The sequence below is a fragment of the Pogoniulus pusillus genome, chromosome 27 (assembly GCF_015220805.1).
Source record: "Pogoniulus pusillus isolate bPogPus1 chromosome 27, bPogPus1.pri, whole genome shotgun sequence".
In the NCBI taxonomy this organism is placed as follows: Eukaryota; Metazoa; Chordata; class Aves; order Piciformes; family Lybiidae; genus Pogoniulus; species Pogoniulus pusillus.
The window spans coordinates 1,986,562-2,014,295 of NC_087290.1; the positions used below are offsets into that span (position 1 = coordinate 1,986,562).

The 27,734-nt window shown below is 62.9% G+C and overlaps 1 protein-coding gene across 1 annotated transcript in view; it reads left to right on the plus strand.

The window, feature by feature from the left end:
- Positions 1–27,213, plus strand: part of SSC4D (scavenger receptor cysteine rich family member with 4 domains) — a 28,277-nt gene extending 1,064 nt beyond the window's left edge. The window contains exons 2-12 of the mRNA XM_064166754.1: positions 593–762; positions 11,691–11,726; positions 13,417–13,722; positions 15,405–15,476; positions 16,699–17,013; positions 19,293–19,373; positions 19,653–19,730; positions 21,048–21,359; positions 23,129–23,206; positions 24,207–24,532; positions 26,952–27,213. Of these exons, the coding sequence (XP_064022824.1) occupies positions 593–762; positions 11,691–11,726; positions 13,417–13,722; positions 15,405–15,476; positions 16,699–17,013; positions 19,293–19,373; positions 19,653–19,730; positions 21,048–21,359; positions 23,129–23,206; positions 24,207–24,523 (1,765 nt within the window). The 3' untranslated portion in view covers positions 24,524–24,532; positions 26,952–27,213. The remainder of the gene's footprint in view (positions 1–592; positions 763–11,690; positions 11,727–13,416; positions 13,723–15,404; positions 15,477–16,698; positions 17,014–19,292; positions 19,374–19,652; positions 19,731–21,047; positions 21,360–23,128; positions 23,207–24,206; positions 24,533–26,951) is intronic.
- Positions 27,214–27,734: the final 521 nt, after the last annotated feature.

Consider the following 27,734-nt stretch of genomic DNA (forward strand, 5'->3'; position numbering starts at 1 on the left):
GCAGCCTGGCTGGGGGTGCAGTGAAGCACCAGCCCTTTCCAAAGGGCTTGGAGGAGTGGCAGGACCACTCTGTGCTTTAGGGAGCTTGTCAGGCTGGCGTGGATGGGCAGCTCCTTCCCTGTTCTGCCCGGGGCTGGTGCGGCTCAGCTTGCCCCGGGGTGGGCTGGGGTGCCAGGAACAGGCTTGCTCTGGGCTCTGCCTGCAGCACGGCGAAGAAGTAGCAGTGGATGCTAACAGGTGGTTCCCTGAACACCCTGGGGGCTGGAGAGCCTGGGTGAGAGCTCTGAGGCTCAGCATTCATCCGTCCCTGCGGGTCTGGGTCCCTTCTACCTGCAGAGCAGCCCAGCCCCAAGGCTTTCTCTGCTTCCAGCCTGGTCTCAGGGGTGGGATGTGGCCCTGCAGCTTCACCCTGCCCCTCAAAACCCATCTCTTGTTCTCAGCAAGGGATCTCTCATGTGGCTCCTGGGCACTGCTCCTGGGCACTGCTCCCACAGGTGTTTAGAAGGGACAGCTCTGCAGGTCCTGCATGGCCCTTGATGGGCCAAAGGCTCTGCTGGCCACGGCCACCAACGCTGCTGTCTGTGTGCTGCAGGGACACAGGACCCCCTCTGGACCCCCATCTGCGGCAGGACCCTGGTGCAGCGATGAGACTTGGTGCCTGCCTGGCCAGCCAGCACGGCACCGGCAAGCTGGAGCTTGGGCTGCTGCCTCTCTCCCTGATGCCAGCCACGCTGCTCCTCCTCCTCCTCCTCGACCCCACCGGTGAGCTCCTGCCTGAGGCGGTGGGAGGGAGGAATTTTCATGGGATCACAGAGTCACAGCCTGCTTGGGGTGGGAAAGGACCTTCCCAGCCCATCCACTGCAACCCCTGCAGCCAGCAGGCACAGCCCCAACCAGAGCAGGCTGCTCACAGCCACAGCCAACCTGACCTGCACTGCTGCCAGCCATGGGGCAGCTCCCACCTCTCTGGGCAGCCTGGGCCAGGCTCTCCCTACCCTCAGGGGCAAACATTTCTCCCTTCTCTCCACTCTCAATCTCCCTCTTCCAGTCCAAACCATCCCCCCTGTGCCTGGCACCACAGGCCCTGATCAAAACTCTGTCCCCAGCTTTCCTATCTCCCCTTCCTGCCCTGCAAGGCCACCAGAAGGTCTCCCTGCAGCCTTCTCCTCTCCAGGATGAGCATCCCTAACACTCAGCCTGGCCTCACAGCAGAGCTCTTCCAGCCCTGCCAGTGCTGCTGTGGCCTCCTCTCCAACTCTGCCCCAAATCTCCCTGCCTGTGCTGAGCACTCCAGAGCTGGCCCCAGCACTGCAGGTCCAGAAGGCACTCACCATCTGCACTGGCCTCAGATTCATGGGCAGGAGATTTTCCTCTTGGAGGGCCATGAGCAGGAACATTACAATGTCCCCAATGGCACTGAGTGTGTGCAGGGATGAAGGGAGCAGGTTCAGCTCTTGGCTCCCACTGTGACCAGAGTGCAGGGCTGGCAGCTGCAGCAGGCAATGGGGACAGGGCAGGACTGAGCCCCAGGCTGGGAGGACACTGATGGGCAAGGGATGGGAGCTGTAAGACAAGTCCTGATGGGGCAATGGCTGGGAGGAGCAGCTGCCCCTGGGGACAACAGCCCACAGTCACTGTCTGCCCAGGCTGGGAGGGATTTAGATGTACCTGGGAGGAGCCTTTCCTGCTGCCCAGCTGGGGACTGCAGCAGCAGTGCAGGGACCCCAGCCTGACTTCAGCAGGGGGATCACAGGCAGGAGGGTGTTGCCACCTTCCTGCCCTGGCCAAGGCAAAGCCACCCAGCTGGCAAGGAAGATGCAGACAGATTCAATCAGGTTCTCCACTTACTATGCCCTCAGCTGGAGCTTCCCAACCCCAACAAGCCGCAGGTGCCACAGCTGGAGCATGGGGAGCTCAGTGTGGGGAGCTCGGTGTGGGGAGCTCAGTGTGGGTAGGTCGGTGTGGGGAGTTCAGTGCAGGGAGGTCAGTGTGGGGAGCTTGGTGTGAGGAGGTTGGTGTGGAGAGCTTGGTGTGGAGAGCTTGGTGTGGGGAGCTCAGTGTGGGGAGGTCAGTGTGGGCAGCTCGGTGTGGGCAGCTCGGTGTGGCAGCTCAGTGTGAGCAGCTCGGTGTGGGCAGCTCAGTGTCAGCAGCTCAGTGTGGGCAGCTTGGTGTGGGCAGCTCGGTGTGGGCAGCTCAGTGTCAGCAGCTCAGTGTGGGCAGCTCAGTGTGGGCAGCTCGGTGTGGGCAGCTCGGTGTGGCAGCTCAGTGTGAGCAGCTCGGTGTGGGCAGCTCAGTGTCAGCAGCTCAGTGTGGCAGCTTGGTGTGGGCAGCTCGGTGTGGGCAGCTCAGTGTCAGCAGCTCAGTGTGGGCAGCTCAGTGTGGGCAGCTCAGTGTGGCAGCTTGGTGTGGGCAGCTCGGTGTGGGCAGCTCGGTGTGGCAGCTCAGTGTGAGTAGCTCGGTGTGGGCAGCTCAGTGTCAGCAGCTCAGTGTGGCAGCTTGGTGTGGGCAGCTCAGTGTCAGCAGCTCAGTGTGGGCAGCTCAGTGTGGGCAGCTCAGTGTGGGCAGCTCAGTGTGGGCAGCTCGGTGTGGGCAGTTCGGTGTGGGAGCTCGGTGTGGGCAGCTCAGTGTGAGCAGCTCGGTGTGGGCAGCTCGGTGTGGGCAGCTTGGAGTGGGCAGCTCGGTGTGGCAGCTCAGTGTGGGCAGCTCAGTGTGAGCAGCTCGGTGTGGGCAGCTCGGTGTGGGCAGCTCAGTGTGGGCAGCTCAGGGTGGGCAGCTCGGTGTGGGCAGCTCAGTGTGGGCAGCTCGGTGTGGCAGCTCGGTGTGGGCAGCTCAGTGTGGGCAGCTCAGGGTGGGCAGCTCAGTGTGGGCATCTCGGTGTGGGCATCTCGGTGTGGGCAGCTCAGTGTGTGCAGCTCGGTGTGGCAGCTCAGTGTGTGCAGCTCAGTGTGGGCAGCTCAGTGTGGGCAGCTCAGTGTGGCAGCTCGGTGTGGCAGCTCAGTGTGGGCAGCTCAGTGTGGGCAGCTCAGTGTGGGCAGCTCGGTGTGGCAGCTCGGTGTGGGCATCTCGGTGTGGGCAGCTCGGTGTGGGCAGCTCAGTGTGGGCAGCTCGGTGTGGCAGCTCGGTGTGGCAGCTCAGTGTGGGCAGCTCAGTGTGGGCAGCTCGGTGTGGCAGCTCGGTGTGGGCAGCTCAGTGTGGGCAGCTCAGTGTCAGCAGCTCGGTGTGGGCAGCTCAGTGTGGGCAGCTCGGTGTGGCAGCTCAGTGTGGGCAGCTCAGTGTGGGCAGCTCAGTGTGGGCAGCTCGGTGTGGCAGCTTGGTGTGGGCAGCTCAGTGTGGGCAGCTCGGTGTGGCAGCTCAGTGTGGGCAGCTCAGTGTGGGCAGCTCGGTGTGGCAGCTCAGTGTGGGCAGCTCGGTGTGGCAGCTCGGTGTGGGCAGCTCAGTGTGGGCAGCTCGGTGTGGCAGCTTGGTGTGGGCAGCTCAGTGTGGGCAGCTCGGTGTGGGCAGCTCAGTGTGGGCAGCTCAGTGTGGGCAGCTCGGTGTGGCAGCTCAGTGTGGGCAGCTCGGTGTGGGCAGCTCAGTGTGGGCAGCTCAGGGTGGGCAGCTCGGTGTGGGCAGCTCAGTGTCAGCAGCTCGGTGTGGGCAGCTCAGTGTGGGCAGCTCGGTGTGGCAGCTCGGTGTGGCAGCTCAGTGTGGGCAGCTCGGTGTGGGCAGCTCGGTGTGGGCAGCTCAGTGTGGGCAGCTCGGTGTGGGCAGCTCGGTGTGGCAGCTCGGTGTGGGCAGCTCAGTGTGGGCAGCTCGGTGTGGGCAGCTCGGTGTGGGCTGCTTGGTGTGGCAGCTTGGTGTGGCAGCTCGGTGTGGCAGCTCGGTGTGGGCAGCTCGGTGTGGCAGCTTGGTGTGGCAGCTCGGTGTGGCAGCTCGGTGTGGGCAGCTCGGTGTGGCAGCTCGGTGTGGGCAGCTCAGTGTGGCAGCTCAGTGTGGGCAGCTCGGTGTGGCAGCTCAGTGTGGGCAGCTCAGTGTGGGGAGCTCGGTGTGGCAGCTCGGTGTGGGCAGCTCAGTGTAGCAGCTCAGTGTGGGCAGCTCGGTGTGGGCAGCTCGGTGTTGGCAGCTCGGTGTGGCAGCTCGGTGTGGGCAGCTCAGTGTCAGCAGCTCGGTGTGGGCAGCTCGGTGTGGGCAGCTCGGTGTGGGCAGCTCGGTGTGGCAGCTTGGTGTGGGCAGCTTGGGGTGGGCAGCTCAGTGTGGGCAGCTCAGTGTGGGCAGCTCAGTGTGGGCAGCTCGGTGTGGGCAGCTCGGTGTGGCAGCTCGGTGTGGGCAGCTCAGTGTGGGCAGCTCGGTGTGGGCAGCTCGGTGTGGGCTGCTTGGTGTGGCAGCTTGGTGTGGCAGCTCGGTGTGGCAGCTCGGTGTGGGCAGCTCGGTGTGGCAGCTCGGTGTGGGCAGCTCAGTGTGGGCAGCTCGGTGTGGGCAGCTCGGTGTGGCAGCTCAGTGTGGGGAGCTCGGTGTGGCAGCTCGGTGTGGGCAGCTCAGTGTAGCAGCTCAGTGTGGGCAGCTCGGTGTGGGCAGCTCGGTGTTGGCAGCTCGGTGTGGCAGCTCGGTGTGGGCAGCTCAGTGTGGGCAGCTCAGTGTGGGCAGCTCGGTGTGGGCAGCTCGGTGTGGGCAGCTCAGTGTGGGCAGCTCAGTGTGGGCAGCTCGGTGTGGCAGCTTGGTGTGGCAGCTCGGTGTGGCAGCTCGGTGTGGGCAGCTCGGTGTGGCAGCTCGGTGTGGGCAGCTCAGTGTGGCAGCTCAGTGTGGGCAGCTCGGTGTGGCAGCTCAGTGTGGGCAGCTCAGTGTGGCAGCTCAGTGTGGGCAGCTCGGTGTGGCAGCTCAGTGTGGGCAGCTCAGTGTGGGGAGCTCGGTGTGGCAGCTCGGTGTGGGCAGCTCAGTGTAGCAGCTCAGTGTGGGCAGCTCGGTGTGGGCAGCTCGGTGTTGGCAGCTCGGTGTGGCAGCTCGGTGTGGGCAGCTCAGTGTCAGCAGCTCGGTGTGGGCAGCTCGGTGTGGGCAGCTCGGTGTGGGCAGCTCGGTGTGGCAGCTTGGTGTGGGCAGCTTGGGGTGGGCAGCTCAGTGTGGGCAGCTCAGTGTGGGCAGCTCAGTGTGGGTAGCTCGGTGTGGGCAGCTCGGTGTGGCAGCTCTGCCCCTGTCCCCTGGGCTCTCCCCGTTCCCTTCCCGGGCTCGGCGGCGGTGCTGGCACTGGGCGGTTTCTGCTCTCTCTCTGCTGTCTCTCCCCTGCGCCCCGGGGCTGGGGCCGGTGCCTGCCGGAGCCGTTCCCCGGGGGCTCGCCGGGGCCGATCCGCGGCGCGGCAGGGCTGGCTCTGCTCTCACAGAGCCTCGGTCCCCTCTCCTCGCTGAGGCAGACTCCCCAGGCCTCCTCTGCTCAGCCTCCCTTGGCTCTGCTGCGGGATGCTCTCAGATGACTGGCACAGAGCTTTGGTTCTGGCCTCAAGGCAGATGAAGCTGGGGTCAGAGTGGCTGAGAGCAGCCAGACAGAGAGGGCTCTGGGGGTGCTGATTGATACCCACCTGAACATGAGCCAGCAGTGTGCCCAGGTGGCCAAGAGAGCCAGTGGCATCCTGGCCTGCATCAGCAGTGGTGTGGCCAGCAGGAGCAGGGAGGTCATTCTGCCCCTGGACTCTGCACTGGTTAGACCACACCTTGAGTGCTGTGTTCAGTTCTGGGCCCCCCAGTTTAGGAGGGACATTGAGATGCTTGAGCGTGTCCAGAGAAGGGCAACGAGGCTGGGGAGAGGCCTTGAGCACAGCCCTACGAGGAGAGGCTGAGGGAGCTGGGATTGGTTAGCCTGGAGAAGAGGAGGCTCAGGGGAGACCTCATTGCTGTCTACAACTACCTGAGGGGAGGTTGTGGCCAGGAGGAGGTTGCTCTCTTCTCTCAGGTGGCCAGCACCAGAACAAGAGGACACAGCCTCAGGCTGTGCCAGGGGAGATTTAGGCTGGAGGTGAGGAGAAAGTTCTTCCCTGAGAGAGTCATTGGACACTGGAATGGGCTGCCCGGGGAGGTGGTGGAGTCGCCGTCCCTGGAGCTGTTCAAGGCAGGACTGGACGTGGCACTTGGTGCCATGGTCTGGCCTTGAGCTCTGTGCTAAAGGGTTGGACTTGATGATCTGTGAGGTCTCTTCCAACCCTGATGATACTGAGATACTGTGATACTGTGATACTGTGACACTGTGATGCTGTGACACTGTGACACTGTGACACTGTGACACTGTGACACTGTGGTACTGTGACACTGTGACACTGTGATGCTGTGACACTGTGGTACTGTGACACTGTGACACTGTGACACTGTGGTACTGTGACACTGTGACACTGTGACACTGTGACACTGTGGTACTGTGATGCTGTGACACTGTGACACTGTGACACTGTGGTACTGTGACGCTGTGACACTGTGACACTGTGACACTGTGACACTGTGGTACTGTGACACTGTGACACTGTGGTACTGTGATACTGTGACACTGTGACACTGTGACACTGTGGTACTGTGACACTGTGACACTGTGACACTGTGACACTGTGACACTGTGACACTGTGGTACTGTGACACTGTGACACTATGGTACTGTGACACTGTGACACTGTGACACTGTGACACTGTGATATTGTGATGCTGTGACACTGTGACAGTGTGACACTGTGACACTGTGACACTGTGATACTGTGACACTGTGACACTGTGACACTGTGACACTGTGACACTGTGACACTGACACTGTGACACTGTGACACTGTGGTACTGTGACACTGTGACACTGTGGTACTGTGATACTGTGACACTGTGACACTGTGACACTGTGGTACTGTGACACTGTGACACTGTGACACTGTGACACTGTGGTACTGTGACACTGTGACACTATGGTACTGTGACACTGTGACACTGTGACACTGTGACACTGTGGTACTGTGATGCTGTGACACTGTGACACTGTGACACTGTGGTACTGTGACACTGTGACACTGTGACACTGTGACACTGTGGTACTGTGACACTGTGACACTATGGTACTGTGACACTGTGACACTGTGACACTGTGACACTGTGACACTGACACTGTGACACTGTGACACTGTGACACTGTGACACTGACACTGTGACACTGTGACACTGTGGTACTGTGACACTGTGACACTGTGGTACTGTGACACTGTGACACTGTGACACTGTGACACTGTGACACTGACACTGTGACACTGTGACACTGTGGTGCTGTGAACATGGAGCATTTCACAGGGAGGATTCCTTCTCATCCGCTGCCTCCACAGCACTGGCCCGGGTGAGGCGTTCAAAGCCACCACAGCCTGGCTTCAAAGGCTCCTCCTGACAAGCCTCCTGTCTCCATGGGGCTGGTGCAGACGTGATCTGCATTGCCCCTACTCTTCTCCAGCCCATGGGGCTGCCGTGTCCTTCCTCATCCTCTCCTTGGCCAAGCCAGACTCCCCTCTCCCTCCATCTGCTCCATCCCCACATCTTTGCTGGGCTCACTGCATCACTTCCCACCCTGCCTGGCCTCAGCTGAGGTGGCTGGGGAGGGCAGGAGCAGCCACCCGGGGCTGAACCTCCCCACCATGAGCCAGCAACGACCACTTGCAGCCAGGAAGGCTGAGCTGCAGCCAGAGCAGGGTCACCAGCAGCACAGGGAGGGGACTCTGCCCCTCTGCTCTGCTCAGACCCCACCTGCAACACTGCCTCCAGTCCTGCTGCCCCCACCCCCAGCACAAGAAGGACCTGGAGCTGTTGGAGAGGGTCCAGAGGAGACCACAAAGGTGATCAGGGTCTGGAGAACTTCTGCTATGGGAACAGGCTGGGAGAGTTGGGACTGTTCAGCCTGGAGGGGAGAAGGTTCCAAGTAGACCACAGAGCTACCTGAAGGGGCTCCAGGAGAGCTGGGGAGGGACTTTTGACAAGGGCTGGGAGTGCCAGGAGGAGGGAGAATGGCTCTGAGCTGGGAGAGGGGAGAGTGATGAAGTTTTTCCTCTCCAACCTGATGCTGAACACCTCCAGGGAGCAGGAGACATCCACAACCTCCCTGGGCAACCTTTGGTTGCCCAGGGAGGTTGTGGATGTCTCCTGCTCCCTGGAGGTGTTCTCAGCCAGGCTGGATGAGACCTGGATCAAGCTGTGCTGGTGGGAGGTGTCCCTGCCCGTGGCTGGGGGGGTTGGCACTGGCTGATCTTGAAGGTCCCTTCCAACTCCACTCGTTTTATGACTCTCTTCATCCTGCTCACCCAGCTCTGGTGGTGCCACCTTGCTCCAAGCCCCTCTCTCCTGGCTGCTAAGTCAGTCACAGCCAGACAGGTGCCTCCCTCTCATCTCTCTTGGGGGCTCCCAGGTCCTTACCTGACAGCCCTGGTGGGCTCCCAGGCTATGTCCTAGCGAGACAAAGGAGGGGATGGGTTCATTGACCACCCCCTCCAGGCTCATGCTGCTTCTGGTGGTGGTGGTGGTGAAATGCCCTCCCCACCCATGGAACTGCTGTAAGCTGAGCATGAAGCAGAGCAGGGCTGGTCCAAACCTGGAAGGGCAAAAAGAGACCCCAGAGCCACCACAGCCTGGCTGGAGTCAGTGTGGATGGCTTTTGGCTGCTTGGGAGGTGCCACTGAAAGCAGGGGGCAGTGCCAGTGTGGAGCCATAGCCTCAAGGCAAGGCCAGGGTACCCCAGGGGCATGAGCAGAACTGTGCTGCCCTTGCTCTGAGCTGGCCTTGAGCATCTGCCAAGGACTTGCAAACTCCTGGGGCAGCAGTGGGGATGTCCACGGGGGGCAGCCACCCTGCCCCATGCCCGATCCTGTGGGTACCACCACGCTGTGACCCACCTTGGACAGGCTGCAGACCTCAGTGCCCTATGCTGGGAGCCTCTTGGGGGGCTCCACATGGCCCTGATTTGGGGTTCAGGAGGGTTTCATGGCCAGATAGTGCCCAGGTTGTGGAGCAGACCTCAGTGCCCCATGCTGGGAGCCTCTTGGGGGGCTCCACATGGTCCTGATTTGGGGTTCAGAGAGGTTTCATGCCCAAACAGTGCCCATGCTGTGGAGCAGACCTCAGTGCCCCATGCTGGAAGCCTCCTGGAGGGCACAACATGGCTCTGATTTAGGGTTCAGAAGGATTTCATGCCCAGATAGTGCCCAGGCTGTGGAGCAGACCTCAGTGCCCCATGCTGGAAGCCTCCTGGAGGGCACAACATGGCTCTGATTTAGGGTTCAGAAGGATTTCATGCCCAGATAGTGCCCAGGCTGTGGAGCAGACCTCAGTGCCCCATGCTGGAAGCCTCTTGGAGGGCACAACATGGCTCTGATTTAGGGTTCAGAAGGGTTTCATGCCCAAATAGTGCCCAGGCTGAGGGACAGGGGTGGGGGGAGCAGCTGACTGAGAGGACCTTGGGTGTGCCCATGGGGGAGATTTGGCTCTAGCTCTGGTTCTCCAGGAGCAGCTCTGGCCCTGGGGCTGCTGGCAGGGGTGGGGACTCATCCTGCCAGTGCTGAGCTGGCTCCAGCCGCTGCTCAGTGCGGGCTGGGAGCTGATGTGGATCCAAGCCCTGAGGCAGAACCCAGCGGGGGTCTGCCCGAGGATTGCAGACCTGCTGCTGCCCCTCCTGAGCTGGCGGAGATCAAAGAGCCTCACCCTGGGCTTTGGGCAGCTTGCAGCAGCCCTGGAGCTGCAGGAGAGCAGCAGCTCCACCTGGAACTGCCTCCAGCACTGCTCCGGGGCAGCCAGCCGGGAAAAACAGCCCAGAGCCCCAGCAGGGGGGGCTGGAAGGGACCTCTGAAGATCATCCAGCCCAGCCCCACTCCTAAAGCAGGGCACCCACAGCAGCTTGCCCAGCAGCACAGTGCCAGGGGGGTTGGAAGCTCTCCACACAAGGACACTCCACAGCCTCTCTGGGCAGCCTGCTCCAGGCCTCCAGCACCCTCACAACAAACAACTTGCTCCTCCTCTGCACAGCCAACCTCCTGCCTGACACTTTGTGCCCCTTGCTGCCCCTTGGCCTGTCCCTGGGCACCACTGAGCAGAGTCTGGCCCCAGGCTCTTGCTCCCCACAGCTCCTTTAGCTCTTGCTGAGCATTGCTCAGCTGCCCTCTGGGGCTGCTCTTCTGCAGGCTCTCAGCCCCAGGGCTCTCAGCCTTTGCTCCTCCCAGAGCTGCTCCAGGCCCCTCAGCAGCTCTGCAGCCTCCCCTGGGCTCTCTCCAGCACTTCCCTGGCTCTCTGCACCTGGAAAGCCCAGAGCTGGACCCAGCACTCCAGGGGTGGCCTCCCTGGGGCAGAGTAGAGTGGGAGCAGAACCTCCCTTGCCCTGCTGCCCACACTCTTCTCTCTTCCCTGCCCCCCAGGGCACATTGCTGCCCCATGGGCACTTGCTGTCCCCCAGCACTCCCAGCTCCTTCTCCTTGCATCTGCTCCCCATCAGGTCCCCCCTCAGCTGTCCTGCTGCAGGAGGCTGTTCCTGCCCACCTGCCTGCAGATGGGGATGAGGCTGCCTGGCCTCCAGTCTCCTGATCCCTTTTGAGCCCACACCCACGCGGCAGCAGTGTGCTCAGGTGGCCAAGAACGACAGCAGCAATCTGGCTTGGATCACCAACAGTGTGACCAGCAGGACCAAGGGTTGTGCCCCTGTGATTGGCATGGGGGAGGCTGCTTTGGTTCCCTCGCCTCTAGAAGGACCTTGAGGGGCACAGGAGGTCCAGGAGAAAAGGGACAACTCCCACAGCCTGCTCCTGTCCTCCCTGAGGATCCCTGTTCCCTCTAGCACCTCACCTGGGCACTTCACTGCCACCCACACACAGCTTTTGCTCCGTGGGGCAGGGCAGAAATGGAGCTTCAGAGCATCCTGACCTGGCTCAGCACCAACCTGTGTCAGCAGGATCAGGGCAGGGATTGTGCCCCTGGGCTGGGCACTGGCAGGCCACAGCTGGAATCCTGGGGTCAGTTTTGGGCTCCTCATCCCCAGAAGGACATTGAGGAGCTGGAGCAGGTCCAGAGGAGGGCAAGAAAGCTGGGGAAGGGTCTGGAGAACAGGGCTGTGGAGGGAGCTGGGGGTGTGCAGCCTGGAGGAGAGGAGGCTGAGGGCAGAGCTCATTGCTCTCTGCAGCTCCCTCCGAGGAGGCTGGAGCCAGGTGGGGGTTGGGCTCTGCTCCCTGGGATCAGGTGATAGGACAAGAGGAGCTGGCCTGGAATTGTGCCAGGGCAGGGTTAGGTTGGAGATGAGGAACAATTCCTTTGCTGCAGGAGTGCTCAGGGACTGGCACAGGCTGCCCAGGGAGGTGGTGGAGTGCCCATGCCTGGAGGTCCTCCAGGCAGGTGTGGCCATGGCACTGGGGGACAGGGTTTGGTGGCCATGGTGGGGCTGGGTTGCTGCTGGCCTGGGTGATCCTAGAGGCCTTTTCCAACCCAACCAGTGATTCTCTAACCCAGCAGTGGGAGCCCAGAGCCAGACCCACTGCCCACACTGCTGCCTCGGCGTCCCCAGCTGCAGAGCTCAGCTCCTTTTCCTCCTACAAACCCCAGAAAAAGGAAGGGTCTGGAGGCTTTCCAGGTCCCATCCACACCCCCCTCCCTGCTGCCATCCCCCCCAAGCTGCATCCCTTCTCTGCTCCCTTTGGGGACATCCTGGGGGGGGGACACCTGATCCCATTTCTTCTCCCTTGCAGGCACCACCTCTGAGCCCGCGCTGTTGCCATTCCCAGGTGAGATTCTACTCCTAAAGTCACTTTTGTCCCCTGGGGAGGGACTTGTGGCAAGGGCTGAGAGTGCTAGGATGAGGGACAATGGCTCTGAGCTGGGAGAGGAGAGACTGAGACTGGAGATGAGGGAGAAATTCTTTAGAGTGAGGGCGAGGAGAGACTGGCACAGGTTGAGGATGGTGAGAGACTGGCACAGGTTGCCCAGGGAGGTTAGGGATGCTCCCTCCCTGGAGGTGTTCAAGGCTGGGTTGGGTGATGAAGTTTTTCCTGTCCAACCTGGTGTGGACAGGGCAGCCTTTGGTTTTGGATCTCCTCCTCCCTGGAGGTCTTCGAGGGCAGGTTGGATGAGGATTGAGCAACTCTAGTGGGAGCTGTCCCTGCCCATGGCAGCACAACAAAACTGCTTTACAGGGAGGGGCTGCAGATCCTTTCCTGTCGCCATTCCACTTCTTACCCCGAGGGGAGGCTTTCCTCACCTCCTCATCCCTGCCCCTGTCATCATGCCTGACCAAAGAATCACTCCATGAGACAGGCAGTTAGAGAACTTGAGAGGTCATCTCCATCCTTACACCTTCCACATGGGACCAGCTCTGGATGCGCTCACTGAGGCTGCTAAGAAGTTGCTGGTTGGCATCTTGTCACTCCCTGTGCCACCTCCTGATGCCACCTGACCCCTTTATTCGTCTCCCAGGGGGTTATGGCCCAGGCTGGCAGTAGGCAAGAGGTGATGGAGCTTCTCCTCTGTGTATTGAGCTGTGTTGAGTCTTCGTGTCCATAGCTTCCAGCAGATGAAGAGAATCATGGAATCATGGCATGGGTTGGAAGGGACCTTCCCAGCCCATCCACTGCATCCCTGCAGCCAGCAGGCACAGCCCCAGCCAGAGCAGGCTGCTCACAGCCACATCCAACCTGCCCTGCACTGCTGCCAGCCATGGGGCAGCTCCCACCTCTCTGGGCAGCCTGGGCCAGGCTCTGCCCACCCTCAGGGCCAAACATTTCTCCCTTCTCTCCACTCTTCATCCCCCTCTTCCAGTCCAAACCATCCCCCCTTGGCCTGGCACCACAGGCCCTGAGCAAAACTCTGTCCCCAGCTCTCTGCTCTCCCCTCCCAGCCCTGCCAGCACTGCTGTGGCCTCCTCCTGCCTGCTGTAGCAGGTCCCTGCCTGTGCTGTGCTGTGCTGAGCACTCCAGAGCTGCCCCAGCACTGCAGGAGGCTCTGAGCAGAGCACAGCAGAGGGGCAGAATCCCCTCCCTGCCCCTGCTGCCCACACTGCTGGGGCTCAGCCCAGGGCAGGCTGGGGCTGGGCTGGCAGCACTCCTTTGCACCCCCAAGGCCTTCTCCTCAGGGCTGCTCCTTCCCCAGCCTGGTGTGGACCCTGGGGGTTGCCCTGAGCCAGGTCCTGCCCAGCTCTCGCTGGATCTCTCCGTAGTGGCAGTTGCCAGGTGGATGCAGGGGGGCAAAGGACAGCACCAGGCAGAAGTTCAGGGCACAGTGAGCTGGACACAGTGCTCCGGGTGGGGTCTCAAGAGAAGCTGCTGCCCTGCCATCAGGTGCTCTAGCAAGGGGGCACCACTTTCTCCAAGGAGCAGAGAGGGCTCCCAGCCTGCCCGTGGCACCCCCTGACCGGCAGCTCCCCGGTGCCAGGCTGTGCTGGCTGCCTGCTGAGGGCTCTGTCTGTGCCTGTGCCCCCAGAGATCCGCCTGGCCAACGGCCCCAGCCGCTGCCAGGGGCGGGTGGAGATCCTCTACAACGGCTCCTGGGGCACAGTCTGCGACGACGACTGGGACATCGTGGATGCCAACGTGGTGTGCCGCCAGCTGGGCTGCGGGCACGCCGTGGCCATGCCCGCCCCCATGACCTTCGGCCAGGGCACCGGCCCCATCCTCCTGGACAACGTGGACTGCAAGGGCCAGGAGGCAGCGCTGAGCGAGTGCTGGAGCCACGGCTGGGGCATCCACAACTGCTACCACTACGAGGACGTGGCGGTGGTGTGCAACGGTAATGCAGGTGCCCGAGAGACGAGGCTGGGCACCTGGGGGCAGGCAGGGCAGCTGCTGCAGGTGCCCAAGAGACGAGGTTTGGCACCTGGGGGCAGGCAGGGCAGCTGCTGCAGGTGCCCAAGAGACGAGGTTTGGCACCTGGGGGCAGGCAGGGCAGCTGCTGCAGGTGCCCAAGAGACGAGGTTTGGCACCTGGGGGCAGGCAGGGCAGCTGCTGCAGGTGCCCAAGAGACGAGGCTTGGCACCTGGGGGCAGGCAGGGCAGATGCTGCAAGTGCCCAAGAGATGAGGCTTGGCACTTGGGGACAGGCAGGGCAGATGCTGCAGGTGCCCAAGAGATGAGGCTTGGCACCTGGGGGCAGGCAGGACAGATGCTGTAGGTGCCCGAGAGACGAGGCTTGGCACCTGGGAGCAGGCAGGGCAGCTGCTGCAGGTGCCCAAGAGACGAGGCTTGGCTCCTGGGGGCAGGCAGGGCAGCTGCTGTAGGTGCCTGAGAGATGAGGCTTGGCACCTGGAGGCAGGCAGAGCAGCTGCTGCCAGCCCTGGGCTCTGTCGGTGCCCGAGAGCTGTATCTCAGAGCCTGCTCCTCTGAGTCTAGGTCAGCCACAGCTCCTCCACCTCTCTTCTGCACCCCCTCCTCAATCCAGGTCAGCTGCCAGCTCCGGTGCTGGTGCTCCATACGGTGCCCAGCCTGGTTCGTGTCCCTGTCACTCCCAGCTCGGGGACTTCACAACCTCTCCCGCGCCATCCCTGGGGCAGGAGCAGGTTGCCACCCACACTGCTGCTCTGACTCAGCTGCTGCCCAACTGCTCCTTCCCCTTTTGCCTTCCCCTGCTGGGAACTGCTGAGCTTTTCAGCAGGAGGTGTTCTGGAGCTGAGAGAAGCTCTCGAACTCGGCGAGGCAAAGTGGAGCAGCTCCGCGCTGGCCCCTGTGCCCCCCGCACCTCCCCCCTGCCTGGCCGGGCAGGGTTTGCTCAGCCGGCGTGGAGCCACGAGTGGGAAATGTGAGGCTGTGGAGAGCCAGAGCTTGGCCGTGGCTGCAGCTCCTGGGTGGTGTCCTGTGCCCTGCCAGAGTGGTGCCAGGGGAGGCAGGGGCACTGGGCCGGCTGGCACGCTGGGCTGGCAGCAGCAAAGCCTTACAGCAGGGCCCTGCTAGAGAGGAGAGGGGCAAGGATGGGGGAGGCAGGTGGAGGAGATGGGTTCGAGGGCACAGGGGCAACTGGAGCTCTTAGACTTTTGCAGCTTGGCTGGCAAAGGAGGCCAGGAGATGCTCTGGGGATGCCCTCAGCTGAGGTGCAGGAGCTCGAACCATGCCCCCCTTGCCCACCCACACCAGATGGAAGCTTTCAATCAGCTTCCTGTGGGCCGTGGCTGTGGAGGGGAGCGTGGAGCCAGCCAGCTCTGCACCACGCTGCTGGGCTTTCCTGGCATGCTTCCTGCAGCCCTTGGGGCTGGCACTGGACCACCCAGCTCTGCTCCCTGCAGCACGCCCCTGGGCTGGGCCATGACGGGCAGTAGAGCTGCTTGAAGCAACGTCACTGGCAAGAGGAGCAGAGGTAAAACCAGGAGGAAAAGCACAGCGTTGCTGGTTTGTGGCCAGGCAGGGTGGGCAGCACATGGGCACTGCTCAGTCAGCTCCTGGGTGGGTGGCAGCAGATGGCATCTCTCTGCTTCCCTTTCAGAGTTCTCACCCACGCAAGCCAGCGAAGGACCAACAAGCAGGACCCTGACTGCCTCGGTCCAGGACGGGGAAAGTAAGCTGCAGGGGCACCTGCTGCACAGGCCTGGCATGGCTGAGGGCTGCTGGAGGGCACCATCCAGCAGGCAGCACCTGCGGCTCCTCCCTGGCACAGCCCAGCTCTGGCTGTGAGAGGCAGAGCCCTGGGAACCCTGCTGTGGTGCTGACCATGGCAATGGCCTGCCCCAGAGCTTCAGCGAGGTGCCCACCAGCTGGGCTGTCTGCCTGAACGTGGGGCAGCCTCTGCCCAGGGAGCCAAGGGGGGCACCAGCAGCCTGGCCTGGGTCAGCAACGGTGTGGCCAGCAGGAGCAGGGCAGGGATTGTGCCCCTGGGCTGGGCACTGGGGAGGCTGCAGCTGCAATCCTGGGGTCAGTTTTGGGACCCTCACTCCCAGAAGGACACCGAGGAGCTGGAGCAGGTCCAGAGGAGGGCAACGATGCTGGGGAAGGGTCTAGAGAAGAGGGCAGGGGAGGAGCAGCTGAGGGGCTGGAGGAGGTTAGTGTGGAGCAGCAGAGGCTGAGGGCAGAGCTCCCTGCGAGGAGGCTGCAGCCAGGTGGGGGTTGGGCTCAGCTCCCCGGGGTCAGTGACAGGACGAGAGGAGCTGGCCTGGGACCGTGGCGGGGCAGGGCTGGGTTGGAGGTGAGGAACAATGTCCCCCCCTTGGGGGCTGCCAAAGCCTGGCCCAGGCTGCCCAGGGCAGTGCTGCAGTCCCCATCCCTGCAGGGCTTCCGCAGCCGCGCAGATGTGGTGCCGAGGGCCAGGGGTCGGCAGTGCCCTGCCAGTGCTGCCTTCAGGCGTGGAGGTGATGATCTCCGAGGGCTCTTTTAGCCTCAGCACTTGCAGGGTTCCAAGGCCCCTCCCTGCCAGAGCAGGGCAGCCCTGGGTGCTGCAGCTGGGGGCTGGGTGCCAGGCTGGGGAGCCAGGGAAGCACAGAGTGGGGGGGGGGGGGGGGGGGGGATGGAAGGCTCCTCTGAAGGTCCAGCCCCCACCTCTGGCATGCCAGCAGCAGGGGCGTGCGGCCGGGCACAGCCCACCCCCACCTCCCTCACCCTGCACCACTTGGGAGTCTCCTGCACCCCAACCAAACCTCCGACGCTAGAGCCTTGCCCTTTCCCTGCTGCTTCTCTCCTGCCTTCTGGGTCGCCATGGGCACTGCCAGATCTGCGCTCGGCTGGCACCGCCTGGGGCAGCCTCCGGTGGGGCCAGCTCCGTCCCCAGCCCCTGCTGTGCCCCGCAGGCGATGGCAGCATCCGGCTGGTGAGCGGCGCCGACGGCTGCCAGGGCCGGGTGGAGATCTTCTACCGTGGCAACTGGGGCACCGTCTGCGACGACGACTGGGGCCTGAGCGATGCCAGCGTGGTGTGCAGGCAGGTGGGCTGCGGGCAGGCCCTGGACTACAAGAGCAATGCCTACTTTGGCTACGGCACCGGGCACATCCTGCTGGACAACGTCCACTGCGACGGCACCGAGCCCTTCCTGGCTGCCTGCTACAGCCTGGGCTGGGGCATCCACAACTGCGGGCACCACGAGGACGCTGGGGTCATCTGCACAGGTACCCGGGCACGGCAGCATGCCCCGGGGCTCTCTGGTGGAGGGGGAGACATCCAGAGACAGCAGGAGTGAGGAGGGGGCAGCCTCTGCTCCTTGGTGGCAAGGGACAGGAGCAGAGGAATGACAGGATCATAGAATCATAGAAACATAGAAACACAGAGTCATAGAAACACAGAGTCAGGCAGGTTGGAAGAGAGCTCCAAGCTCAGCCAGCCCAACCTAGCACCCAGCCCTGCCCAATCAACCAGACCATGGCACTAAGTGCCCCAGCCAGGCTTGACTGCAACACCTCCAGCCACACAGACTCCACCACCTCCCTGGGCAGCCCATTCCAATGCCAATCACTCTCTCTGACCACAACTTCCTCCTAACATCCAGCCTGGACCTGCCCTGGCACAGCTCCAGGCTGTGTCCCCTTCTTCTGTCCCTGGCTGCCTGGCAGCAGAGCCCAACCCCACCTGGCTACAGCCTCCCTGCAGGCAGCTGCAGGCAGCAATCAGCTCTGCCCTGAGCCTCCTCTGCTGCAGGCTGCACCCCCCCAGCTCCCTCAGCCTCTCCTCACAGGGCTGTGCTCCAGGCCCCTCCCCAGCCTTGCTGCCCTTCTCCAAACACCTTCCAGCACCTCAACAGCTCTCTGCAATTGACCAGCCCAGAACTGGACACAGCACTCCAGGGGTGGCCTGAGCAGTGCTGAGCACAGGGGCACAAGAACCTCCCTTGTCCTGCTGCCCACACTGCTCCTGAGCCAGCCCAGGATGCCATTGGCTCTGCTGCCCACCTGGGCACACTGAGATGGTTCCAAACTGCTCCAGGCTGGAGCTCAGGAGGTATTTCTTCACTGGAAGGTTCTCAGATGTTGACACAGGCTGCCCAGGGCATGCCTGGGGGTGTTCAGCAGCTGTGGAGCTGAGCTTAGGGACTTGGTGTGGTGCTGAGCCTGCAGTGCTGGCTGGAAGCTTGGGCTGGATGAGCTCTGAGGTGGCTTCCAGCCAGATGTGCTCTGTGGTTCTGTGTGAGGCTCCAGAGCCCTGCAGCAGGCTGCCCAGAGAGGCTGTGGAGTCTCCTTCTCTAGAGAGATTGCAACCCCCTCTGGACATTTAGGTCCCCAAACTGTGCCAGGGGAGGTTCAGGTTGGATGTTAGGAAAAATTGCTTGCAGAAAAGGGTTCTCAAGGTCTGGCCCAGGCTGCCCTGGGAGCTGCTGGAGTCACCATCCCTGGAGGGGTTTCAAAGCCTCCTGGATGTGGTGCTGAGGGACCTGGTGTGGTGGCAGTGGTGAGATTGTGAGTGGAGTGCTTGGACTGGATGATCTCAGAGGTCTGTGCCAAGCTCCACGGTTCCATGGTTCTCTGGCTCTATCCTGGGCCAGCTGCTGTGGGTGCCCTGCTGGAGCAGGGAGGTTGGACTGGATGAGCCCCAGAGGTCCCTTCCTGCCCCACCCCACTCCCCCCCGCGGGCATTCTCTCACATCCTGCTCTCCCAGATGTCCTCAGATGGGTGCTGATGGGCCCGAGGCCAGGCAGGGCCCTGGCTGTGTGCTGGGGGATCCTCCACCCACCCTGTGCCCTGCCACCCTGGTGCTCTGCAGCAGGCTGCAATTCCCACAGCCTGCTCCTGTGCCCCCTGAGGATCCCTGTCCCCTCTGGCACCCCACCCGGGCATGCAGTCACTGCCACCCCCACCCAGCCCTTGCTCCGTGGGGCAGGGCAGAGAGGGAGCTTCAGAGCAGCCTGGCCTGGATCGGCACCAGCAGGAGCAGGGCAGGGATTGTGCCCCTGGGCTGGGCACTGGGGAGGCTGCAGCTGCCATCCTGGGGTCAGTTTTGGGACCCTCACTCCCAGAAGGACACTGAGGAGCTGGAGCAGGTCCAGAGGAGGGCAACGATGCTGGGGAAGGGTCTGGAGAAGAGGGCAGGGGAGGAGCAGCTGAGGGGCTGGAGGGGGTTAGTGTGGAGCAGCAGAGGCTGAGGGCAGAGCTCCCTGCGAGGAGGCTGCAGCCGGGTGGGGGTTGGGCTCAGCTCCCCGGGGTCAGTAACAGGACGAGAGGAGCTGCAGCTGGGGGCTGGGTGCCAGGCTGGAGAGCCAGGGAAGCACAGAGCGGGGGGGGGGATGGAAGGCTCCTCTGGAGGTCCAGCCCCCACCTCTGGCATGGCAGCAGCAGGGGCGTGCGGCCGGGCACAGCCCACCCCCACCTCCCTCACCCTGCAGACCACCTCGGGTCTGCCTCTCGGAGCCAGCATCTCGTCCCCGTGTGCCACGTCTGTCCCTCTGTGTCCCCGCAGGGCTGGACACCTCCACCATCACCTCCTTCACCACCTCGGTGGCCCTGGACTCCACAGAGACCCTCACTGCCACGGCCACAGGTAGGAAGGAGGTTGGCAGCCACCCACCTGGCTCACCCTTGCACCACAACCGGTGCTGGGGGCTCGCTGGGGCAGGACCATGTCTTGTGCCCCCCCTCTGACCCCAGGGTGGTCAGCCTGGGGTCCTGCTCCTCACAGGTGAGTCTGGGGGGATGCCAGAACCCACGGCAGGAGCTTGCTGTGGCTGGCAGGGGCCACCGTGGTGCTACCGGCAGCTGGCACCGAGCGGAGCAGGGGCAGCAGGTGCCCCATGCCCACCTGTGCCCACTCTTGTCCCAGCAGTGACAGACAGCAGGGACCAGCCCTCCCAGGCCACCGAGGTGGCCACTGCTGCTCTCCTCACCGTGGAGCAGGAAAGTAAGTGCCTGGCCCCCAGGCTGCCTGACCCTGGGGGTCACCCCTCGGCCCCGGGGCTCACCCCACACTCCTGCCACTCACCCCACACCCGGGGCAGCTCTGCCCCACCTCCCCAGGGCCCTTCTCTGTCCCCAGGGAGACACTTCCCAGGGCTCCCCCCATAGCCTCATGGCTCACCCCACGCCCCCCAGGGAGCTGCTCCCATGTCCCACAGGGCCACCCCATAACCCAGGGGCTCAACCCATGCCCCCATGCCCTCAATCCATGCCTACTGGGGGGCACTCCCTGCCCCAGGGCTCACCTCATGTCCCTAACATGTTCCTCCCCTGCCCCTAAGGGCTCGTCCTATGACCCTGAGGTCTCACCCCACATCTCCAGGGATCTCACCCCACACTCAGGGCTCACCCCATGCTCCCCAGAGGTCACTCTATGTCTCCAGGGATCTCACCTCACACCCCCAGGGCTCACCCCACACCCCCAGGGCTCACCCCACACCTCCAGGGATCTCACCTCACACCCCCAGGGCTCACCCCACACCTCCAGGGATCTCACCTCACATCCCCAATGCTTCTCCCACATTCCCAGGACTCTCCATATTCCCCAAGGCTCCCCACACACCCCAGGACTCCCCCCATGCTCCCAAGTCTCACACCTCAGGGCTCCCCCCACATTCCCAGGGCTCCCCACACCCTTAGGGCTCCCACCCCCCCAGGGCTCCCCCCTTACTCCCAAGTCTCCCCCCTCATTCTCCAGGGCGCATCACCCCATGTCCCCATAGCTGGTCCTTGGGCTGCATCAGCCCCCGGTCCCCTCCTCGGCGGAGCCCCCGGTCCCCTCCCCAGGGGAGCTCCCGGTCCCCTCCCCGGCGGAGCCCCCGGTCCCCTCCCCGGCGGAGCCCCCGGTCCCCTCCCCGGCGGAGCTCCCGGTCCCCTCCCCGGCGGAGCCCCCGGTCCCCTCCCCAGGGGAGCTCTCGGTCCCCTCCCCGGCGGAGCCCCCGGTCCCCTCCCCGGCGGAGCCCCCGGTCCCCTCCCCGGCGGAGCTCCCGGTCCCCTCCCCGGCGGATCCCCCGGTCCCCTCCCCGGCGGAGCTCTCGGTCCCCTCCCCGGCGGAGCTCCCGGTCCCCTCCCCGGCGGATCCCCCGGTCCCCTCCCCGGCGGAGCTCTCGGTCCCCTCGCCGGCGGAGCTCTCGGTCCCCTCCCCAGGGGAGCCCCCGGTCCCCTCCCCGGCGGAGCTCTCGGTCCCCTCCCCAGGGGAGCCCCCGGTCCCCTCCCCGGCACCCTGCCCGTGCCAGGCTCTGCCCCGCACCCCGCACCGCAGGTGGCGCCTTGCGGCTGGCGAACGGGAACGGGAGCTGCCGCGGGCGGGTGGAGGTGCGGCACGGCGGCACCTGGGGCACCGTCTGCGACGACGACTGGGACTTCCCCGACGCCCAGGTGGTCTGTCGCCAGCTGGGCTGCGGCGCCGCCCTGGCCGCCACCGTCCTGGGCTCCTTCGGCTACGGCAGCGGCCCCGTGCTGCTGGACAACGTGGGCTGCGGCGGCGCCGAGCCGCGCCTGGCGGACTGCTTCCACCTGGGCTGGGGGCAGCACAACTGCGGCCACCACGAGGACGCCGGAGTCATCTGCAGGGGTGAGCCAGCCCCGCCGCAAGCCCCGCCCGGCCCCCGCCCGCCCCGGCGGGCCCCGATGGGGATGTGGGATGAGGAATGGGGGGGGGGGGGGGTGGATGGATGGATGGATGGATGGATGGATGGATGGATGGATGGATGGATGGATGGATGGATGGATGAAAGAGTGAGAAGTGGGATGGATGGATGGATGGATGGATGGATGGATGGATGGATGGATGGATGAAAGGGTGAGAAGTGGGATGGATGGATGGATGGATGGATGGATGGATGGATGGATGGATGGATGGATGAAAGGGTGAGAAGTGGGATGGATGGATGGATGGATGGATGGATGGATGGATGGATGGATGAAAGGGTGAGAAGTGGGATGGATGGATGGATGGATGGATGGATGGATGGATGAAAGGGTGAGAAGTGGGATGGATGGATGGATGGATGGATGGATGGATGGATGGATGGATGAAAGAGTGAGAAGTGGGATGGATGGATGGATGGATGGATGGATGAAAGGGTGAGAAGTGGGATGGATGGATGGATGGATGGATGGATGGATGGATGGATGAAAGGGTGAGAAGTGGGATGGATGGATGGATGGATGGATGGATGGATGAAAGGGTGAGAAGTGGGATGGATGGATGGATGGATGGATGGATGGATGGATGGATGAAAGGGTGAGAAGTGGGATGGATGGATGGATGGATGGATGGATGGATGGATGAAAGGGTGAGAAGTGGGATGGATGGATGGATGGATGGATGGATGGATGGATGGATGGATGAAAGGGTGAGAAGTGTGATGGATGGATGGATGGATGGAAAGATGGGCTGATGAATGGGTGAAAGGGTGAGAAGTGGGATGGAAGGAAAGATGGATGGATGGATGGATGGATGGATGGATGGATGGATGGATGGATGGATGGATGGATGGATAAGAGGGTGAGAAGGAGGATAGATGGAGGAGAGGGTTAGAAGGAGATGGATGGAGGAGAGAATGAGAAGGAGGGTGGATGGAAGAGAGGCTGAGAAGGGAGATGGAGGGAGGAGAGGGTGAGGGAGCTGGGGGTGTTTAGCCTGGAGGAGATGAGGCTCAGGGGGGACCTTATCACACTCTGCAGCTACCTGAAGATGAGGGCCAGGCTCTTCTGCCAGGCAACTTGTGCCAAGGCAAGAGGGCACTGCCTGGATGTCAGGAAGCACTTCCCCAGGGTTAGGCTGGACATTAGGAATGCCTTCCTCATGGAAAGGCTCATCAGACACTGGAATGCAGTGCCCAGGGAGCTGGTGAGGTTGCCATCCCCAGGGATGTTTCAGGCCAGCTTGGCTGTGGCACTCAGGGCCATGGTCTGGTGGCTGTGGTGGTGTTGGGGCACAGGTTGGACTTGGTGACCTCAGGGATCTATTCCAGCCTCAACAATGCTGTGACTGCTCAGGGCTCCACCAAAGCTTGGCTTGGTGGCCTGGAAACCCAAGGTGCTGATGGGTGTAGGGAGGCTTTTGGCCATGCTCAGGCTGGCTGTGGGAAATGTGGTCTCCAAGCTGGGGTAATGGGTGAAGGTGAGCCCCCAGGCCCCTGGGTTCCTCCTGCCCAGGCTGGCACAGCAGGGTGTGGGCATCACCTCTGGTCTCCACTTACCTGCACATCCCACACAAGCATCCCTGAATCCACCCTGGGCCACCCCACAGTGCTGCTGGGGGGGGCTGTGACCTGCTTCTGGGGAATAGAGGTGTCCCCTGAGTCACTTGTCCCCATCCATTCCTCACCCCACCAGGCACTGATGATGCTGAGGAGCATTTCCAGGAAGCCACTGCCACAACCACCACAGCAGCCTGGACTCGCCCCAAGGAAGGTAGGTGCTGGGGGATCTCCTGGGGACCTGGCAGAGCCCTCAGCAGAGGGAAGAGCTGCACTGGGGGCACCACCAAGCCATGGTCTCTCCTAGTGGCCCCAAGGCTGGTTCAGGCAGGGGAGGTAACAGACCTCAAGTGATGGACCTCGAGTGGTGATGTCTCCAGGGCCCCATCTCTGGAGACATTCGAGGTCACAATTCAACCCAAGCACACATTCCTGCATCCAAGATCAGACCTGCTCTGGCCCTGGGCAGCCTGGAAGTGTCCCTGCTGCCTGCAGGGGGGGGACAAGATGAGCTTGGAGGGTCACTGCCAACCCAGAGCAATCTGGGAACCTGTGATGGACCTCACTGGGCAGAAGAGATGGAATTTGGTGGGGAGATGGACCTTGGTGGTGAGAAGAGGAGAAGGACCTTGGTGGTGAGAGGAGGAGAAGGACCTCATTGGTGAGAGGAAGGGAAGGACCTCGGTGGTGAGAGGAAGGGAAGGACCTCAGTGGTGAGAGGAAGGGAAGGACCTCGGTGGTGAGAGGAAGGGAAGGACCTCGGTGGTGAGAGGAGGGCATGGACCAGTGGAGCTGAGCTGGGCACAGAGGTTGCCATCTGTTCCTTCAGCCTGAGCATCCACCACGATGCTTTGGAGGTCAGCCCCAGCTCTGCTCCCAGACTCCTGTGGGTTGGAATGGCCCTTCCAAGGTCATCCCCTGCGGCGGGGGTGGGGGCAGGCAGGAGATGCTGCCGAGTGCTCCTCCTGCTGTCCAGCCTCAATGGGGGAGCTATGGGCAGCAGCAAGCCTCTGCCCAGCCCTACACAACTTACTTCGGCACCACCCGGCTAGGGAGGTCCCCTGTGAGTCCGGCGGTGGCAGGGGGGTGGCAGGCAGGGAGAGGTGGGCTCAGCGCTGGGGTGGGCATGGGCAGGGAGGGGTGGGCTCAGCGCTGGGGTGGGCATGGGCAGGGAGGGGCTGCCTCACCACCAGCATCTCCCCACTCCGCCGCAGGGTCCCTGCGCCTGGTGAACGGCAGCCACCGCTGCGAGGGGCGGGTGGAGATGTTCTACCTGTCGCAGTGGGGCACAGTGTGCGACGACGCCTGGGACCTGCGGGACGCCGAGGTGGTGTGCAGGCAGCTGGGCTGCGGGCAGGCGCTGGCGGCCTGGGGCGAGGCTCGCTACGGCCAGGGCAGAGGCTACATCTTCCTGGACAACCTCAAGTGCAAGGGCCACGAACCTGCCCTGCTGCGCTGCTCGCACATCCGCTGGGACGTCCACAACTGCGACCACTCGGAGGATGCCGCTGCGGTCTGCCGCCGCCTCTGAGCCCCGCAGGTAACGGCACAGCAGCGCAGGGCTTGCCGGGCACCGCCGGGCGGCTTCCAGTCCTGCCCCTCTGCCACAGCAGGACCGCAGAACACAGCCCAGGGCACACAGGAACACATCCAGGCAGGGCTGGAAGGGCTCCAGGGAAGGAGACTCCACAACCCCCCTGGGCAGCCTGTGCCAGGGCTCTGCACCCTCACAGTCAAGGAGTTCTTCCTCATCCTGAGGTGGAACCTCCTGTGCTGTAGCCTGTGCCATTACCTCCTGTCCTGTGCCAGGGCACAGCAGAGCAGAGTTTGTCCCCTCCCTTCTGCCCCCAGCCCTCAGCTACTGACAGACATTGCTCAGACCCTCTCAGCCTTCTCCTCTGCAGGCTGAACACCCCCAGGGCTCTCAGCCTCTCCTCATCAGCAGTGCTCCAGTGCCTCCAGCATCCTCCTAGCCCTCCCTTGTATCACAGTATCACAGCATCACAGCATCATCAGGGTTGGAAGAGACCTCACAGATCATCAAGTCCAACCCTTTAGCACAGAGCTCAAGGCCAGACCATGGCACCAAGTGCCACGTCCAGTCCTGCCTTGAACAGCTCCAGGGACGGCGACTCCACCACCTCCCCGGGCAGCCCATTCCAGTGCCCAATGACTCTCTCAGGGAAGAACTTTCTCCTCACCTCCAGCCTAAATCTCCCCTGGCACAGCCTGAGGCTGTGTCCTCTCGTTCTGGTGCTGGCCACCCGAGAGAAGAGAGCTCCCTTGGGCTCTCTCCAGCACATCCCTGTCCCTCCCACACTGGGGAGCCCCAAACTGAATACAATATTACAGGTGGGGCCTCAGTAGAGCAGAGCAGAGGGAGAGGAGAAGCTCCCTGGATCTGCTGGGCACTCTCCTCTTAATGTAATGGGCAAGCAGCTGCTGGCAGTGCCCACAGAGAGGGGCTGAGTGCTGGCTGGTGGCAGGGGCACAATGCTGCTTGTTTCAGTTCCCTGCTCACCTCCTGCATGGGCCCTCTGTGGGGGTTTGAGTGCTGAGGGTGGGAAGAGTTGGGTGAAGGCAAGACTGGGACTTTGGAGCAGGCTTTGTTGGGACAGGGCAAGGGATGGTGGTTTGAACTCAGAAGGGGAGACTGAGAGTGGAGAGAAGGGAGAAATGTTTGCCCCTGAGGGTGGGCAGAGCCTGGCCCAGGCTGCCCAGAGAGGTGGGAGCTGCCCCATGGCTGGCAGCAGTGCAGGTCAGGTTGGCTGTGGCTGTGAGCAGCCTGCTCTGGTTGGGGCTGTCCTTGCTGAGTGCAAGGGGTAGCAGTGGAAGGGCTGGGAAGGTCCCTTCCAACCCAGCCCAATCTGTGACTCTATAATTCTAAGGCTGGGCCCTCCTCAGCTCCTCAAACCCTGGCTGAAGCTTTCCCACCCCTAAACTGCCCCTTGGAAACCCAAATCCCTTTTTTTGGTGTGGAACCAGGTTGTTTTCAGCCATGGCAGTTGAGAAGGGAGGGAGAAAAGTGGATTTGGTGCTGTGACAATGAGCTTGGAAAAGGTAAAAAGGGGCTGGGACCAAACCAGAGGCCATGCTGAGAGTTGCTGCTGCACTGCAATTGGCTTTGCACTCCCCCAGAAGACCCCAAACCAGGTTTTTCTTCCCACTTTGGCAGGAGAAACGCCAAGTCCTCACCAGCCTCATCCTGTCCTGCTCCCTGCCTGCCCACGGCTTCCTCCCCTTGGCAATTCACCTCCTCTTTCTCCTACCAGCACTGCTGTGTTCGTGGAGAGCTCAGCCCAGACTTGCCCTACCCAGGGGCTCTGGCAGGGTCACCTCTGCCCCAAGAAGCTCCTGGGGAGCAGGAAGGGGTCAGCCACCCCACAGCCTCCCCACCCTTGTCCATCCTGCATGGTCCAGCCAGCTCTGGCTGCTCCCTCCCAGGAGCTCAGTGATGCTCCAAGGTGCCCAAGGCAGGCAGGGAGCTGACATGAGGAGGCTCCCAGGTGACCTTCCTGTGGCCTGCCAGCATCTGAAGAGGGCTACAAAAAAGCTGGGGAGGGACTTTTGAGGCTGTGAGGGAGTGGCAGGAGTGGGGGGAATGGAGCAAAGGTGGAGTTGAGGAGGAAGTTGTTGAGCAGGAGAGTGGTGAGAGGCTGGAATGGGTTGCCCAGGGAGGTGGTTGAGGCCCCATGGCTGGAGGTGTTTGAGGCCAGGCTGGCTGAGGCTGTGTGCAGCCTGCTCTAGGGTAGGGTGTCCCTGGGCATGGCAGGGGGCTTGGAACTGGCTGCTCCTTGTGCTCCCTTCCTGCCCTGACTGATTCTGTGGTCCTGTGACTCTAAGATGGGCACAAACAGATGGAAAACCATTGGGAAGATCCCAAATCCCACCCCAGTGATGCTGAACTGAGGAGATCAATGCTGGGCCTCAGGGGTAAAGGCTCTTTCCCTCCCTCCCAGCTCAGGTGGAAGGACCCAGCCTGCAGCACCAGCAGCCTTCACCTCTGCCTGCTTCTGGTTCCTAAGGGCTCACCAGCAAAGTGACCTTTGTGTGTGGGGGTGAGGGGGCTGGGCTGTGAGGGTGGGCATGGGCTGCAGAGTGGCACAGAGCAGGCCCTGGCTGCCCCCTGCTCTGCTGCTGCAGCTCTGTAGTTAGCAGCAGATTGTCTGTGTGCCTGGGCTGGGTCTGGGGAGGCTTCCCCTGAGGAGCACCCTGATATGGTTGGCTTTGGTTTGTGAACAAATAAAAGCCCTTTGAGCGTCTCCTGAGCCCCACCCTGCTGAGCCCCACCCTGCTGAGCCCCACCCTGCTGAGCCCCACCCTGCTGAGATCCACCCTGCTGAGCTCCACCCTGCTGAACCTCACCCTGCTGAGCCCCACCCTTCTGAGCCCCACCCTGCTGAGTCCCACCCTGCTGAGCCCCGCCCTGCTGAGTCCCATCCTTCTGAGCCCAACCCTGATGAGCCCCACCCTGCTGAGCCCCGCCCTTCTGAGCCTCACCCTTCTGAGCCCCACCCTGCTGAGCCCTGCCCTGCTGAGCCCCGCCCTTCTGAGTCCCACCCTGCTAAGATCCACCCTGCTGAGCCCTGCTCTGCTGAGATACATCCTGCTGAGACCCATCCTGCTGAGCCCCACCCTTCTGAGCCCCACCCTTCTGAGCCCCACCCTGCTGCTCCCTGGCCACCCCTGCTCTGCCTGGGCAGGACTGAACTCCTGGGCACCCTCAGTGCCCTGAGCCCAGA